Source organism: Ostrinia nubilalis, chromosome 25, assembly GCF_963855985.1.
Source record: "Ostrinia nubilalis chromosome 25, ilOstNubi1.1, whole genome shotgun sequence".
Lineage (NCBI taxonomy): Eukaryota > Metazoa > Arthropoda > Insecta > Lepidoptera > Crambidae > Ostrinia > Ostrinia nubilalis.
Window position 1 is genome coordinate 896,076 of NC_087112.1, and position 15,392 is coordinate 911,467.

The window sequence follows — 15,392 nt, forward strand, 5'->3', positions numbered from 1 at the left end:
CAGCTCGTGGTCGCCACTCAAGAACTTTCCTGCCCCAGCGGCCATCAGCTCTTCGAGCTATGTGCCCCGCCCACTGCCACTTGATTTTAGCGATTCGAAAGGACCTAAATATTAAATAAAAGACTTGTTTTGCTAAAATGTTTGTTTTTTTTCAGGTACGTCGATGACTTTGCCGTCACCATGCGTCTGCCTCTGGAGAAGGCGCATGACATCAAATTCGTCTCGAACGTTCTCTTCGTGGAGTCTGACAAAAAGGAAACTGAGGTAATAATCACAATAAGCTTATTTTGAATGTAGGTTTGCTTACTATGCAAATAAATATGCTTGTCTGGAATCTACTAGTTACCTACATTGTTACTGCGAAAACGGTCGAGGTCTGAGCAAAAAGAAATCAGCCGACAATGCTGCAGATCTCCTACGTAAAATTGAAAGAAAGAAAGAAAAAATATTTAATTGTGCCGTTACTTAATTGTTAATAATATGGCCACTGGCCCATTTATTGTCCCGAAGCAGTGGTAAGGTTAATACTGGGACGTGTAAAAGTGCTTTGTAAAAGCCTAAATGCAAAAATGAGTTTTATAAGTTTTAATATAGCAATGAATGATTGATCATTCATTGCTTCCATTGTGATCAGCAAACTAGAAAATAAGGGGCCGTGTATGGTATGCCAGGCCATTTAAAGTTTTGTGTAGCTTACAATAAAGAGTATCAGAATATCTATCAAGCGGCGTCTTTCTGCTTCTTCGCCATTTTATAATAAAACCGTTTATTCCCCACCAGTACACCATCGTGGAGTACGTGCAAGTGAACGCCGAGCAGTACAAGATCGAGACCAACGGCAAGTTCGGCCTGAAGGAGGGCTACGGCAAGGCCAAGGTCGTGGTCCCGCACAACGACCCCTTCATCCTTGAAGGCAACTACGAGGTCTACCAGGACGGTAGGTTTCTTGACTTCATTGCTTTTCATTCGTTTCAGCCAAATGACGTCCACTGTTGGACAAAGGTCTTCAAGGATTTCCACAACGACCGGTCCCAGGTGCTTCTCGCGACCTTCACCTTTTTATTGTCTTTCATCATCATCATCATCCTTCCAGCTACAGAGCGTCCATTGCTGAACATAGGCCTGCAGTTGTTGTTTATTGTCTTTATTATGTAGTAACCGTGCTCTGGGGAAGCCAAAGCTCGGTGTTTTTTTATGATATCGAATCGGGAATGAGATCTATAAACGATTAAAAGTCGATGACATGACCCGACGAATAACAAACTGAAGTGGCAATTGGCAGGATCTGGCGGCCACCAGCACACGTATTTGTGATCATCATCATCAGGTCATTTGATTTCCACAACCGTTGGACCCTCTTGATTTACTAGGCAAAATCCTTTTTGCTGCATTACTTTGGCCAGACAGTTTGGGGAAGCCTGCATATTTCTCCCTCAGTGAAGAGTGTCTAGCTAATATTCTAGCATTCTATTTCTTTCATATTCATCAACTGATCTACACCTCCGCAGACAAAAACACCCACTTCAAGGACTACGTGAAGGCCCACCTGAAGACCCAATACGGCAAGGGCAAGACCGTCTCCGTGGAACTGGAGGGCAAGTCGGGAGCGCCCAAGTGGTACAACCTCGGCCTGAAGCTGAAGGCCCCGCACTACCCGCAGTTGAAATCTCTTGTGCTGGACGTTTCCACCTCTGTAAGTATATTTAGCTCGTTACTCAGTAATGTCTGTTAGATTTTATTCATTCATAATTTAAGAGCTTTGCTCAAACAAATCGATGGAGTGATTTCAAGATATCCCTGAACTCTTCAATCAACTTACTATCCAGTGATTTAATCATTTGAAAGCTAAGCTATAAAGGCTCCTCTTCACAATGGGCCATGATGGTAATCGCGTAATTGCCCATCATCGGCATAATCATTGTGCTGGCCGTCCACACACCCGGCCATGATTGTCCCTAAGTCAGTTGGCGCGCGTCAGGCACTCATTAGGACGTGTCTGCTGTGGCTGTTGCCTTGTTGTCTAGACTTGGCGTTTGGCTGACGAAGAGTCGTAGTAGTCTTTCTTGTACAGTGATTGGACTCTCAATTTAGTGACTGGATCTAATCACTCTTTCAGGTTTTACTAAAAGCTTTAACTCATTTTCCTGATCGTCACTTATTAAAAGAGCTTTTTCTTTGAATGAAAATGAACCTACATTTGTTTTACGTCCACTGCTGGACAAAGGTTACAAAAATCTTTAATTACTATTTTACAGGGCAGAAATTGAAATGGTGAATTTTAATTTCTGTGACGGGTCTGGGTGTTACTATGTATAATATGTATGTATTTAAAAAAAAAGTATATAAGTACTATATCCGTTAAGCTAGCACCCATAACACAAGCATTAAGTTGCTTACTTTGGGGCTAGCTGGCGCTGTGTGAAAAGTGTCCAAAGATTTATTATTATTATTATTATTTTGTTTACAGTCTCACACCCCTGACTCGCTGAACTCTCTGATCATGATCGACGTCAACGATGGTCAGGCCGACAAGTACGAGTTCAACGTGGTCTACTCCAAGGTCAACCCCATGGTCGAGTACCACCACTATGTGCCCACCAACGCGCCCAACAAGCCTAAGGACAACAGGTAAGAAGACAAAGACAATGGCTCTCCTTCTAGCGCAGTCGGGTAATAAATACTGATTAATCCGTGGACCAAGATTTGGGGGTACACAATTTCCTATTAACAGCAGGTTCAAACCTCTTTTGTTCAACACTTTTCTATTTGACCCACTTTTAAATAATCCAAAATATCACAATAATCAAATCCACAAAGCCATTGAGCATTTTTTTTAGAAAAAAATATTAGTATTCAGGTTAATATAAAAAGTAAATTACTAATATTCCCGTTAGCCCCTCTTACTAAGCTAAATAAGCTTGTATCACGAGTGAGCTCACCATAAAAAAGTTTACTTATAATGAAAAAATAGGAGTAAAATCTGTATCATTTCTAACGTCAGAAGATTATCATTCAACTATTACTTTTAATCAGCATTCTTATACAACTTTAATCTCTCCCAGGGTCCTCATCAAGGGCTCCCACCTCAGCTCCACCCAAGGCAAGGTTGAAGTGAAGATAGAGAACATTCGCGAAGTGGACCTGGACGCCGTCGTCGAAGGCAACGTCCAGAAGGACAACGTGGCCTTCAAGCTGGTTGCCAACTCACAGAAACTCGGCTTGAAGAACTACAAAGTGGATATCTCCAGCAAGGACGCTGGCAGCGGCAAACGGTTGGAGTTCCACGCTGAAAATGACAACAAGAACGTTCTTAGTGGAAGGTAAGGAATCAGCATACAGCAGTTTAACTTTCCCTGGGGACAATCATGATTGGTTGGGTTTTTACTGGCGGTCAAGCTTTAGATCCAGGTTACACTGGAGTTTCAGCAGTGGGAACGAGAGGTGGGTATAGTCCCGTATACAGCAGTGTTCTTTATCCATCGACATAACTAATAAATACCTTTTTTGGATCTTCTTCGATCTTGTTGCAGCAAGCTTCTGCCAGAAGACTTATACACGTGACCCAGATACAAACCCTTAAGATAGGTTCTAAAATCTATAAGTAGATGCTCCAGACTGGTTACTGGTCGTGTCTGAATTTTGAGTTCGTGATCCATCATTTGTTACTTCTAGCATGAAATCAAGACAATAAGAACGTCTAATTGATCCCATGTTTTCTCCTGCAGCACTTCCTTTATCAGCAAGCAGGAAGGCCCCAAGACCATCATCGAGGGCTCGGGCTCCGTCAAGGTCAAGGAGGAACAGAAGTCCGCCAACTTCAAGTACATCCGCACTGTGCTCACCGAGGGCAACGAGCAGGGTATTGAGGTGAGAAAGAAATACTTTGAAAATTGCCTTAAGCTGGTGGTGCTTTGTGTATATTTACATTTAGGTTATGTTTGGTAAATGCATTACTTGGCTAATCTATGCTGAAGTCATCTTTATTTACTTGTGACCTGTTATGTTATAGAGCTGTTACGGTATAGGGCATAAGTAATTGTATCTGACACTTCTCGCGGAGGCTTGACGACAAAAAACTTCACAGTTACTTATGTACCTGGGAAAAGGCCAAGTTTTTGCCTGAGGAATCCCCAGATTCTACTTATCCCACTTGCGTTGAAGAAGCCATTGTTTTTAATGTAACTGAAGTCTCAAAAACTGATTCCTTATCACACAGACCTTCCTAAACGTGGCCATCGGAGAGCGCAGCTACGTCGCCGAGTCGCGCGTCACCAACGTCGAGTACAAGACGTCCTACGTCTACTGCGAGGAAAAGAAGCAGTGCGCCAACGCTGAGTTCCACTCCAAACTGAACCTCCAGAGTAAGTAGATCGGTGCAGTTACCTAGCTTTTGGAGATAGCGTTAAAAATATTTTATTGTCATTATTCGACGGTTCTTAAAGATTCTTACTTCTCTAAAAACAAGATATCTACCAAAAAAAATCATAGTTCTTGGAGATGAACTTTAAATTTCTGACTAAATTTATAGCTTCTGTTGCCTAATTTAGTACACATTGCATCGTAAAACCTGTCATTTAGACTCCATTGCAGGAGCACGGTCCTCTCTAATTTACCAGAGGCAGAGAAAGGCTACCCCACCCTGCCCTGATGAGTTGTGGGGTCTGATTCACATAATTTCCTTTGATTTTGGTCTTGGCCTCCGACAGACCATAAAAATCTTCTTTCGTTCGTTCGTTCGTTTCAGCCAAATGACGTCCACTGCTGGACAAAGGCCTCCCCCAAGGTTTTCCATAATGAACGGTACTGCGCTGCCTGCATCCAGGCTCTTCCCGCGACCTTTACCAGATCGTCGGTCCACCTAGTAGGAGGCCTGCCCACGCTACGTCTTCCAGCTCGTGGTCGCCACTCAAGAACTTTCCTGCCCCAGCGGCCATCGGCTCTTCGAGCTATGTGCCCCGCCCACTGCCACTTGATTTTAGGAATCTAAAATCTAGAAATTACGTATTATTTAGGACTAATCATTTTATTCGATACTTGTCTCCAGAACCAGGCGTGGCCCAGCACATAATCAACGTTGTGTTCGACCTGCGCAAGCTGGGCATCGCTCCGGAGTTCGGGCTCGAGATCAACAGCGAGATGTCGGAGTCCAAGCTGCCCCAGTACAGCCTCGACCTGCACGTCAACAAGGAGGACAGGAAGTACCACTTCCAGGTCTACAGCAAGCCCACTTATGGACGTGAGTTGGAAATTTGTTTCTTCATGAGTTGATTTCGGAATTTCTATTGACTTTTTTAAACTTACTGCTTATTAATTGTTTACATGATAATAACTGTTTTAAAGACATGAATTTACGTGGTCTTTTGAGATTGAGATCGAAGGTATAGCAGGCTGCAATTTTTTTAAACAGATATTAATTAGATGGCCGCATAAGTTACGGTCAAAGTTAGGTGGTGCAACTCAGCCTTAATGTTTGCTTGCATCAGGATAGGGTTCCCTTCAATAATGACTACAACGGAATTCAAACTACCGACTCTCGAATCGGCAGTCCGACACTGATTATCGTTGCTATTGCTGTCTCAAAAATTTAACCAACAATTATTTTTCACAGGTTTCCCCGCCGGCGTGGTCATCACGCTGCCGCATCGCGTGCTGGCCATCGAGGCTCTGGTGGCCTACCCCACCGACAAGGCGCTGCCGTTCCCCATCAAGGTAAAGGACAAATAGTAGTATAGTACAGCGGTTCCCGAATGGTGGTCCGCGGAACCCTGGGGTTCCGTGGAAAGACCGCAAGGGTTCCTCCGTAAAAAATATTATCCCACGTTTCGTGACCGACGTTGTTCGCTCGCACCGACTTGTTTACGCACAAGGGAGGGGCAGGGCGTGCGGGCGGAGTAGTACGGGGGTTCCGCTAGGAAAAGTATAATCAATTAGAGTTCCTTGGCAAAAAAAAAATGGGAAACCTGTTATAGTAGACAGACAGATAAATAGCCTGCGGTAGAAATTTGTCACCGCTGTCTGTGTAGCGATTGCGACGTTTCTTTTGCCTAAAGGCATACTATCAACTCATACAAGAGATATTAGTTCTTGAAGTTACCGCTAAGAGCGCTGTACATATAACAAGTAAGTAAGTAAATATGGAAACTCGTGTGTCTTTATGTAGTCTCAAGATATTATAATATTATCATCAACATCAGCCGATTAGCCTCGTGGACACAAATGTCCATTTTCTTCCACTTGACAACATAGTTACAACGACAACTTTTTTGTGTTGATATAATAATATTATGTCGTTAACAAAAGGTTTACTTTCTACGTTTGGGCAGCTACTTAGGCCCGGTTTTCACCAAGGCGGAACGGGGCGGAGAAGTGTTTTGAATAAACATTCAATCTGATTGAAATCGGATTGGTTATTCAAAACTCTCTCCGCTCCGAAACTGGCCTTAGATAAGACTGTTAACTCATGGTAATACTGTAGGTATACTGATAAATTATTTCCTTCCCAGGCGGAGCTGTTCCTGCACCCCGACAAGAACCACCCACAACAAAAGTCCGGCGCGCGCTTCGTGTTCGACGTGACCGGCGACGAGAAGGCCCACGCCGCGCTCGCTGAAGTCGCCTTCAGCCATCCGAAACTTGGCAAGGTTTGTGGAACGACAGTTCAACTTCCCCCGGGACAAACTTGACCTTCACTGGTTGGGTTTTTATTAGCGGTCAAGCTGTAAATCCTGGCTACACAGGAGTTGCAGCAGTGGGAATACTCCCCTGAAAGTTCTTTGTGGAACTATGTTGTACTTCATTGAGCCTCAGCACACATGCTAATTTTGGCATCGGCCATCGGTGATTTACCCGCTATTTAGAAGATGAATGCAGAGACCACACATTCCACTTGAAAACGCTAAACGCGATTGAATCGCTTTTTGGAAGCTCGACAGAGCCACGCCCTTAGGTTTATTTTCAAAAACTTTTAACTGAAACTTTGAAAGACTGAGCTGCAAATAAATAAAATGAAGACAGAGCGATTGTTACAGAAGTTGTTCAAAGTTTTCTTTCTTAATCAGGTTTTTGGTCAGAAAATTCTCCATTTACCTCTTACAAGTTACAAAAAGCAGTATCTTTCATTTGATAATTCTCTTAAGTTTACACATGGCGTGGATACTTATCAACTTCCTTACTTATATAAAATTGTTAGAGATTCCAAAAGAAATGACGATTGCTAAAACCTTATTTCCTTTCTAGGAGGCAGTGGCGAAGGTGAAGGCCAACCTGGCCGTCCCGGACAAGAACAGCTTCAAGTATGAATCCAGTGCGTCCATATCTCACCCCACCATTGGAGGCGTGAGTACTATGCTTCTTCTTTATTCTTCTTCTTCTAACAGGACAATAGGTCCGTTACGTTAACGCAGGTCAACGCGGAATTAAATCTATAAAGAGTTTGAATATGACAAGCGCTAACGCGCGTTGCGAGGAGCTCATCAGTCTGTTTCGATAGCTTAGAAAATTTACGTGGAAGAAACTATTATTTGGTGGTTATATTATAAAAAAAATAAATGGAAAAAGAAAACGCACACATTGGGTTCACCCAATTTTGAAAAGTAGACCCAGTTTGACCAACATTATATTCGAATCTGAGACTATTGCTGACTTCGACAATTAGTAAGTCGATGTCAATAATCTGATTCACTCATTTTGAACTGAATAAGAAAGCAAGTCGCAAAAAAAAACGTGCAATTGCGATGGAATCGCGCGCTCATCAACAGTCAACGGACGTTACATAGCTGTCAAAGCGCGCGTCAACGCGCGATCGCCTGCGTCTAGAGACTTTCTCTGATCGCCGCGTCAACGCGTTGTATGTAAAATGTAAATCCATCTGAACATAGCCTTAGTGTCGGACTCACGAGCGTTATGAGAACATTATTAATTTTGTTGGTTCCGTCTCCTAGTTCATACCTAGTTAATTGAATAATTTATTTAAGTGTTTTTTTATTCGCAGAACCGCGAGAGCAAGATCTACTTTGAAGTCAACCCAGCGCACGTCAAACTTTATGTAAGTAGATACCTTCACAATCACACATTAATAATTGTTTAACACTGTTCAGTCGTAAGAACTAACATTACCTTAAAGATCAAGAAAATCCTTGTGAAAAAAAAAAAAGATTATTTATGATTAAGATGAAAGTATTTTTTCTTTAACTGCCTACTGTAATTATTAATAGGTATGTAAAAGTTTGCTGTAATACCAGGCCTGTTCATCTACGCGAGTTTACATCGAAAACAAAACACGCACGATGGCCCACCTACAGGATACTATTCGACAAGGCCTCACATATGAGCGAACATTGACTCACGCACGCGTTTTCTTGTGTATGATGGAAGAAAATAAAGAAAATGGTGTACTAAATACTGTGCAGTATTTAACTGCCTAAATAATAATAAAAACACAGAATGTTCTTTTTTAAGTTGCCTCAAGACACTGAGAGGTAAGTAAGTAGTTAATATTATTCATGATAATTCATGCTAAATCATGTATTTCCTCCGCCATTTTCCGCAGTTTGGCACCTCACGTCACATCATTTTACCGAAGTCAGCCCTATAGCTTCGGCGCAGTGCCGATCACTGACGTTTGTCAACAAAATGGTGCTTGACTCTTGAGACAGGCTAAATTACACCATATTGTTAATGACATTGAGCATACATTTTTTTAAATACCTTCGCGAAGTAAAACTTCTGTACGTAGTACTTATTATTATTCTGTGGTAATACATAAAGGCTGACAATTGTAATTTTTCATCCACAACTGTATTCGATTAAAAAGAGGCTGACAAGGTGACTGAGTTTCTTCCGCCACTTCTTCTCAGCACCAGCCCATTGTTGTCCCGAAGTGGTGGTAGGGCAAGCTATGCTATGGCCTATGTACTGAATAAACTACCTATTTTATTTTATTTACTACTTTTCAGCACCAGCTGATAATAATGTTTTCCAAAATGATGGTAGGGCAAGCTACATCGGGACGTGTATAAGTGCCTAAAAAGAGCGTGATACAGAAGTCTAACAGGTCTAAAAAATTGTCTTCTTTTCCCTACTAGATCGAGACTCCCCTCGTGAAGGTGATCGACATCGAAGGCTCCGCCACCGTCAAGGAGAACCTGCAGCAAGCAGACGCCCGCTTCAGCCTGCTCGAAGGCAAGCCCGTCTCCGTGCGAGGAGTCGTCAAGGACTTCCAGTACTACGAGTTCACAACAGGTTATAGTGGTGATTATTTTCAACTGCATTTACGTAGGGCTAAATGCTAGTTGCTTGCTTAGTCACCTTCACTCACCTTCGCAATTGGTAGCTCAAATCTTTTCGAAATTACACCAAAAACGCAAAATTACATCTAAAGTCTAAGGTAAAAAAAGTACTAATGGATAAGCACCTTCTGGGCAATGTGTCTTAGATTGTCAGGAGAACATCTTTGTTAATGTTTTATAGAGCAAATCCACTACTGCTTCTTAGTACTAGGTACTAGTACGTCCACATTATAGTCCCGAAGTCGTATTAGTTTACAAATTATTCAGGCAGGACAAGTAAAAACGCTTTTTTATAAATTGCTTAAAAAATATGGAAAAGACCAGATATCCCGTTAGAAAACCCATTCATCCTAAAGATCACCAATAACTCTCGATTTATCTTACCAACTTCTCTCAACTTCTGTACCTGACTCCGAACTCTAACCTGCAGAGGAGTCAGACCGCAAGCTCTCCATCGTCGGTCACCTCCAGCCTGAGAAGCGCGTGGACATCAGCGCTGACATCATCTTGGGAGGAGAGAAGAAGAACATCGTCCATGGAGCCCTGTTCCTCCAGGATAACCTCGTCAAGAGCGACTACGGTGCCACTAAGGAGAATTTCAACTACTTCATCGTAAGTGATCTTTCCCGCAACTTTTATTTCAATAGTAGATTGATCGCCTGTCATGCTCTTAAAGCCCCCTAGACAAAAGTAACAGTGACAGGTTTAATTTCGCAGTCGCTTCTCGGAGCGTCGTACGCGCCAGCCAAATGACGTCAACTGCTGGACAAAAAGTGGAAGCAAAGTGATTTTAGAATCAAAGCTATCACAAATGTCACCTTGGTTGATTGTTACAGAAGAATACATACCTAATTTCATTACAATTAACTACCTCTACCTACTTTGATAATACGTGATTGACATCTCTTACTGATGTCTTTACAAAAATCTTTGCCTCTGATCTTATACTAAATCAATGATTAACCAAACTTTCTTCTTGTCCATTATACAGAACGCTCTGAAGAACGACCTGCAAACCCTCGAGAAACGCATCAAGCAACTGGGTGAGAAGGCCAGCTCAGACTTTAAGGCCACGCTGCAGAGGGTCAAGCCAACCCTCGAGGACCTCACCAAGTCCTACCAGAAGGACATCGAGAAACTCTACGAGGAACTCGCCAACGACAAGGTGTTGAAGGACATCACTTTGGCTTTGTAAGTGTTCAAATGACATTTATAAATGGATCATACCGGGCTGTTTAGACCCTCACATGTTCCTATAGACTTTATCAAATAACTTATCTGATAGTAACTTCTCGTAGTTTTTAAGAGAGCATCTTCAGGGCAAAATGATTTTGTAGATTGCAACTTGCAACAGTCGACGAAACTCGCTCCATTAGAACCTTTTAAAATATTTTTTTAGAAGGTAGCAGATAATCTACTCTCATTCTCATAAACTTTAGTAATCATTTTAGTCTCATCTTTCTAATGTCCCGTTAATTGTAATAATTATTTATTTTAAGAGTAGGTCAATGTAAAAATAATGCTTAGTAAGTAAGTAGTTAAGTATAGCAGTAAATGTAACCTACTTATTCTGAGTTTGATAATCTATTCCAATATTGTATAGTCAGCACTTTTTAAACAGATACCTAAGATACAGGCAATAAATTTTGCTTAGTTTAGGTATCATTAATTACTTACGCACACTAACCTTAATTTTATCGAAACCAAACTTGTACGTGTTTAGGCTAAGTTTTTATACAGTAATAAATTTATTCTTATTCTTATTCTAATTTCTCAGGGACAACGCAGTGCAGTTCATTGGAGGTATCATCAGCGACATCGTAAGGGCCACGGCGCCTATCTTCGAGCAGATTAACAAGGTCGTCACTGAGACCGTCAAGAAGATCGAAGACATCTATGCCTCCAAGGTTTGTAGACTTCACAATTTATGCTATAGTTCTCCATATCCAACAGCTGTTAATCATCTCTCTTCTTCTGTTTCGATATCTTGTAATAATTGATATAAAAATAATGCCATAGCCTTTAATGGAGCCCTTTTGGCACACTTTGTCTGCATCTCACTTGATGGAATGTGATGAATAGACCAAAAGTAAGGGCAGAAGATTTTTTTTATATTCAACAAGGCAAGATTTTTTTTACCTATATTCTTTGATTGCTTGGAGAAAAATAATCTCAAATTCAAATTATTTTATTGCATGTATCACATCACAAGGGTAGGGGTTGAAGGGAACATGATAATATTTGTACATATGACGCCTCGTGAAAGCGTTATGTTAGTCTTTCCAAATGGCTTTGACACCATAAAGTCACCAATACATGCCACAGCAAAAGTGCTGAGTTTATGTTCTAAGAAGGAACTATCATCATGATTGCTTGCTTTCTTCTGAAGACTGAACATCTTCGTGTGTGCAGGTGGAACCCCTAGATTAAACAGACGAAAACTATCCGCGTGATTCCTTGCTTTTTCTAAAGACTTTTTTTACCTTCGTCTTTGTAGGTGGAGCCCCAGATTAAACAGCTGTACGCGACAGCCGGCGCGCTCCTGAAGGAGTTCTTCGATGGACTCTTGGACTTGGTAGCACACTTCGCGGCCATCGTCACCGACTTCTTCGAGAAGCACAAGGCTGAGCTACAGGAGCTCACCAACACCCTGGCTGAGATCTTTAAGGGTAAGTTTAAAATGCTAATGAAAATAAATATGATATTGCTGAGAGAACTCAAAATAACATACTAAAGTACAATGGGGAGAAAGTTGTTAAGATGCTTTCTAAGATTATGAGGATAATTATGCTTATTTAGGTTTCTTAAGGGAAGGGTTATAGATATAGCAATTGATACTTGTGGCTAAGATGATGTGCTTTAGTCAACGCACTCTACGCGAAAGAACTTACTGTAATTCATCACGCAAAAAGAATAATTGATACTATAAATTTAGGCGAGCTCTGTCTAGGGGAAAATATTTAAATATGATTGTTTTCTTCCAGACCTGACCCGCCTGGTGGTAGCCCAACTGAAGGAGCTCCGCGCGAAATCCTCCGCCTTCTTCGAGGATCTGTCCAAGCAGATCAAGGAACTGCCCATCTTCGACATGATCAAGGAGAAAGTAAGGATTCAAATAACTTGTTTGTTGTTTCAATAATGAGTCATTATCTTGCTTTAAAAATTCTTACAAACTGTTTAGGTTCACCTTTTTATGTTCAACAATTCTAGCAACTACACTGGAGATATTTGAGTCTGGGGTACGAAAAATGTTGTTTTAGGCTACATAAGCTTACTCAGGGAGAAGGCAGGGGGGGGCAGCTGCCTATGTGAAGTCACTTTGAAGGAACTAAGTCAAAACTATCTGACCTCAAAAATCTGATTTGCCCCCCCTAGGCCAGAAGCTGGGTACGCCCATGTTAGGCTTTGCAAATAGCCTCAAAGTGGAATATTCTCTCTAACTCTTGTCTTCTTCACCAGTACCAAGAACTGGCTGTTCCCGACGTGATCCTGGACTTCACGCTTCAGCTCCACAACACCATCCAGTCGCTGCTGCCCACGCCTGAGACCAAGGAGTTCTCCGCCGCCGTCTACAGATACCTCGAGAAGGTATGCTTTATTTGGATGATATCATCATATTCAATGCAGTGCAGCAATAAATTGGGTCCAGTAAGAATAGCTAATAAAAGACTTGTCTCGGTCTACGCCACTTTGATCACATGTATTTTATCACTCCTAATCTAGGCGACACTTTGGTGTCCTTTGATCATCCATGGATAAGATCACTTAGGTGATCAAAGTGGACTTCTCAACCGTGGGTGATCAAAGGAAGGAAAGGAATATACCCTTGTCTCTGTCCCAAGATCACAGAGACTTAATATAGAGAATCTGGTAGATAATTAAGTGCCAATCATCATCACCATTTTAGCCATAGGACGTCCACTGCTGAACATAGGCCTCCCCCAATGATTTCCAAAAAGGCCGGTTGGTAGCGGTCTGCATTCAGCACCTTCCTGCCTTTATCAGGTCGTCGGTGCACCTTGTCGGTGGACGTCCTACGCTGCACTTTTCAGTATGTGGCCTCCACATGCTGGTGCCATTATGTGCCAATACGTTAAAGTTAATCATACTAATTTCTCCAGAAACGTCTGCACGAGAAGCTGGACGAGAACGCGGAAATGCGCGCGTTGTATCAGAAGTTCACGCGCGCGCTCACCTCACTCGTGCAGTTCGTGCGCGCGCAATTGGGCCAGTTCGGCGTGCCCAACTTCGTCGTCAACCCGGTAAGCTTGCTTAATTATTTAGATCACTAGCAAGGTTACTTTGTCGTGCTTACTTCAGCTAAAGCCTGGTCCGTGAGCACGTAGAATTTTGTCCAATGACCCCTAGCTACCCATCCTTATCGCTCGCGCGTAATTATATTGCTGTCGCGACTGTGCGACTGGCACCCGCAGTGAGTGTGCGAGCGCGATAGCAACATAATTACGCGCGAGCGATAAGGATGGGTAGCTTGGGGTCATTGGACAAAATTCTTCGTGCTCACGGACCAGACTATAACACAAAAAACGTTACATAGTGACTCGTATACTTCTACAGCGCGTTTAGAAACGTACCTGAATTTTTACCTGAAAATACCTGACCTAAGTTTTTTGACATTTATAGAGAACCATAGAATTGATAATGTGAAGTTGAAAATTTTTGCAAAATAAATTGATATAGAACTTTAAAATTAGGGCACATGAAGTCACAGATACAAAACCAGAATGCAAAAAAATTGCAGCACGATCGATCAACATTTTTTTTTACCCCCTCCACCCCTATACAAATACATAAAGACCGGTTTGAGGTACCTCCGTCTGTACCTTTATGTCCAGAATAAAAGGCGAAGCACTGGTAGGGCCCAAAAGATAAGGAGACATGTAAAGTGCCCCATAAGGGCTACCTTTTCTTTTTTATATTTGACGTTCATAAGTGCCACTTGTGGTCTAAACTGAATAAATATTTTTCATTTTGATTTTGAAAACACCTACTTACTAGCCTTGAACGTAAAAATTTCAACACACCCTCTTCTCCACAGCTGGCCATCTTTGGCGGCCCGTCGCAGACCAGCCCCGGCGGCTTCGGGCGCCCGCCCGCCTTCAGCTTCATCAACCAGCTCCTCAACGGAGACGTGGACGACCCGCACAAGCTGCTCCGCGAGTACAGAGTCCGCAGCCTGAACCCGCTTGACGAATACCCCGCTAAACGTGAGTATTAACTGTACAGTTCATAGTCACTTTGAAGCTCATTCTATTGATTTTCGTTTGAAACTTAATCGAATAGCAATCAGCAACAACAGCAACATGTCGTAAAAAATAGGATTCTCATAGATCCAGACAATGTTATGGACTGAAAACGTCATTTGGTTCATCAACTCATTAATAATACTGTCAAAACAATTACAAAATCTCATTTCAAAGGTTTTGAAAAGTTATACTTTGGAATTATTGGTCCAATTTGAGAATAAAACCTAGGACTTGATTATGAGTGGAGAGATGGAGTGTAGATGGACTTCTAGCTAACTCACCAGGGCATCACACTCGTACCTCTCATATTAAAGGTCTTCTTCAAGACACAACCCTAGCGTGTGATCTGACACGACTCAATCAGCCCAGCTCAGCGACGCGACATCTAAAGTGAATGAAAGACCGACTACCGATTGTTCGATCAGTTATAAATTCAAAAACTTAGTTCCGTTATACTTTTTCGACTAACGATCTAATCCTAAACTTTTCTCCAGTGCGCGCTTTCATCGTGAACGGCCAACACATCTTCACGTTCGACGGCCGCCACATGACGTTCCCGGGCGCGTGCCGCTACGTGCTCGCGCACGACTACGTCGACCGAAACTTCACGATCGTCCTGCAACTGGCTGCTGGCGCGCCCAAGGCGATCGGACTCGTTGACAAGAGCGGCAAGACTGTGGAGATCAAGGACAATGGACAGGTATTTTCAGTTCATCATCATCCGATTATTTAGTTTCCACTGCAGAATCAACATCCTTTCCAGTTTATCAGAAGCAAATGACGAGGTCACTTGCAAGACAGGGCAGGAACCATACAGGGACTATGAAATGTTCCGATACGT

The 15,392-nt window shown here is 42.3% G+C and overlaps 1 protein-coding gene across 2 annotated transcripts in view; it reads left to right on the forward strand.

The window, feature by feature from the left end:
* LOC135084129 (apolipophorins) overlaps positions 1 to 15,392 on the forward strand; it is a 45,438-nt gene that overhangs the window by 22,048 nt on the left and 7,998 nt on the right. Inside the window, exons 26-47 of one of the 2 annotated variants that reach the window (XM_063978873.1) lie at positions 156 to 264; positions 781 to 937; positions 1,509 to 1,693; positions 2,468 to 2,628; positions 3,063 to 3,320; positions 3,726 to 3,867; positions 4,217 to 4,361; positions 5,045 to 5,236; positions 5,609 to 5,709; positions 6,504 to 6,641; positions 7,237 to 7,335; positions 7,991 to 8,044; positions 9,084 to 9,249; positions 9,718 to 9,899; positions 10,279 to 10,478; positions 11,065 to 11,194; positions 11,785 to 11,956; positions 12,272 to 12,390; positions 12,747 to 12,875; positions 13,409 to 13,549; positions 14,344 to 14,512; positions 15,046 to 15,251. In XM_063978873.1, coding sequence (XP_063834943.1) covers positions 156 to 264; positions 781 to 937; positions 1,509 to 1,693; positions 2,468 to 2,628; positions 3,063 to 3,320; positions 3,726 to 3,867; positions 4,217 to 4,361; positions 5,045 to 5,236; positions 5,609 to 5,709; positions 6,504 to 6,641; positions 7,237 to 7,335; positions 7,991 to 8,044; positions 9,084 to 9,249; positions 9,718 to 9,899; positions 10,279 to 10,478; positions 11,065 to 11,194; positions 11,785 to 11,956; positions 12,272 to 12,390; positions 12,747 to 12,875; positions 13,409 to 13,549; positions 14,344 to 14,512; positions 15,046 to 15,251 — 3,355 coding nt within the window. The remainder of the gene's footprint in view (positions 1 to 155; positions 265 to 780; positions 938 to 1,508; positions 1,694 to 2,467; positions 2,629 to 3,062; positions 3,321 to 3,725; positions 3,868 to 4,216; positions 4,362 to 5,044; positions 5,237 to 5,608; positions 5,710 to 6,503; positions 6,642 to 7,236; positions 7,336 to 7,990; positions 8,045 to 9,083; positions 9,250 to 9,717; positions 9,900 to 10,278; positions 10,479 to 11,064; positions 11,195 to 11,784; positions 11,957 to 12,271; positions 12,391 to 12,746; positions 12,876 to 13,408; positions 13,550 to 14,343; positions 14,513 to 15,045; positions 15,252 to 15,392) is intronic. The other variant, XM_063978874.1, reaches the window with a different exon arrangement.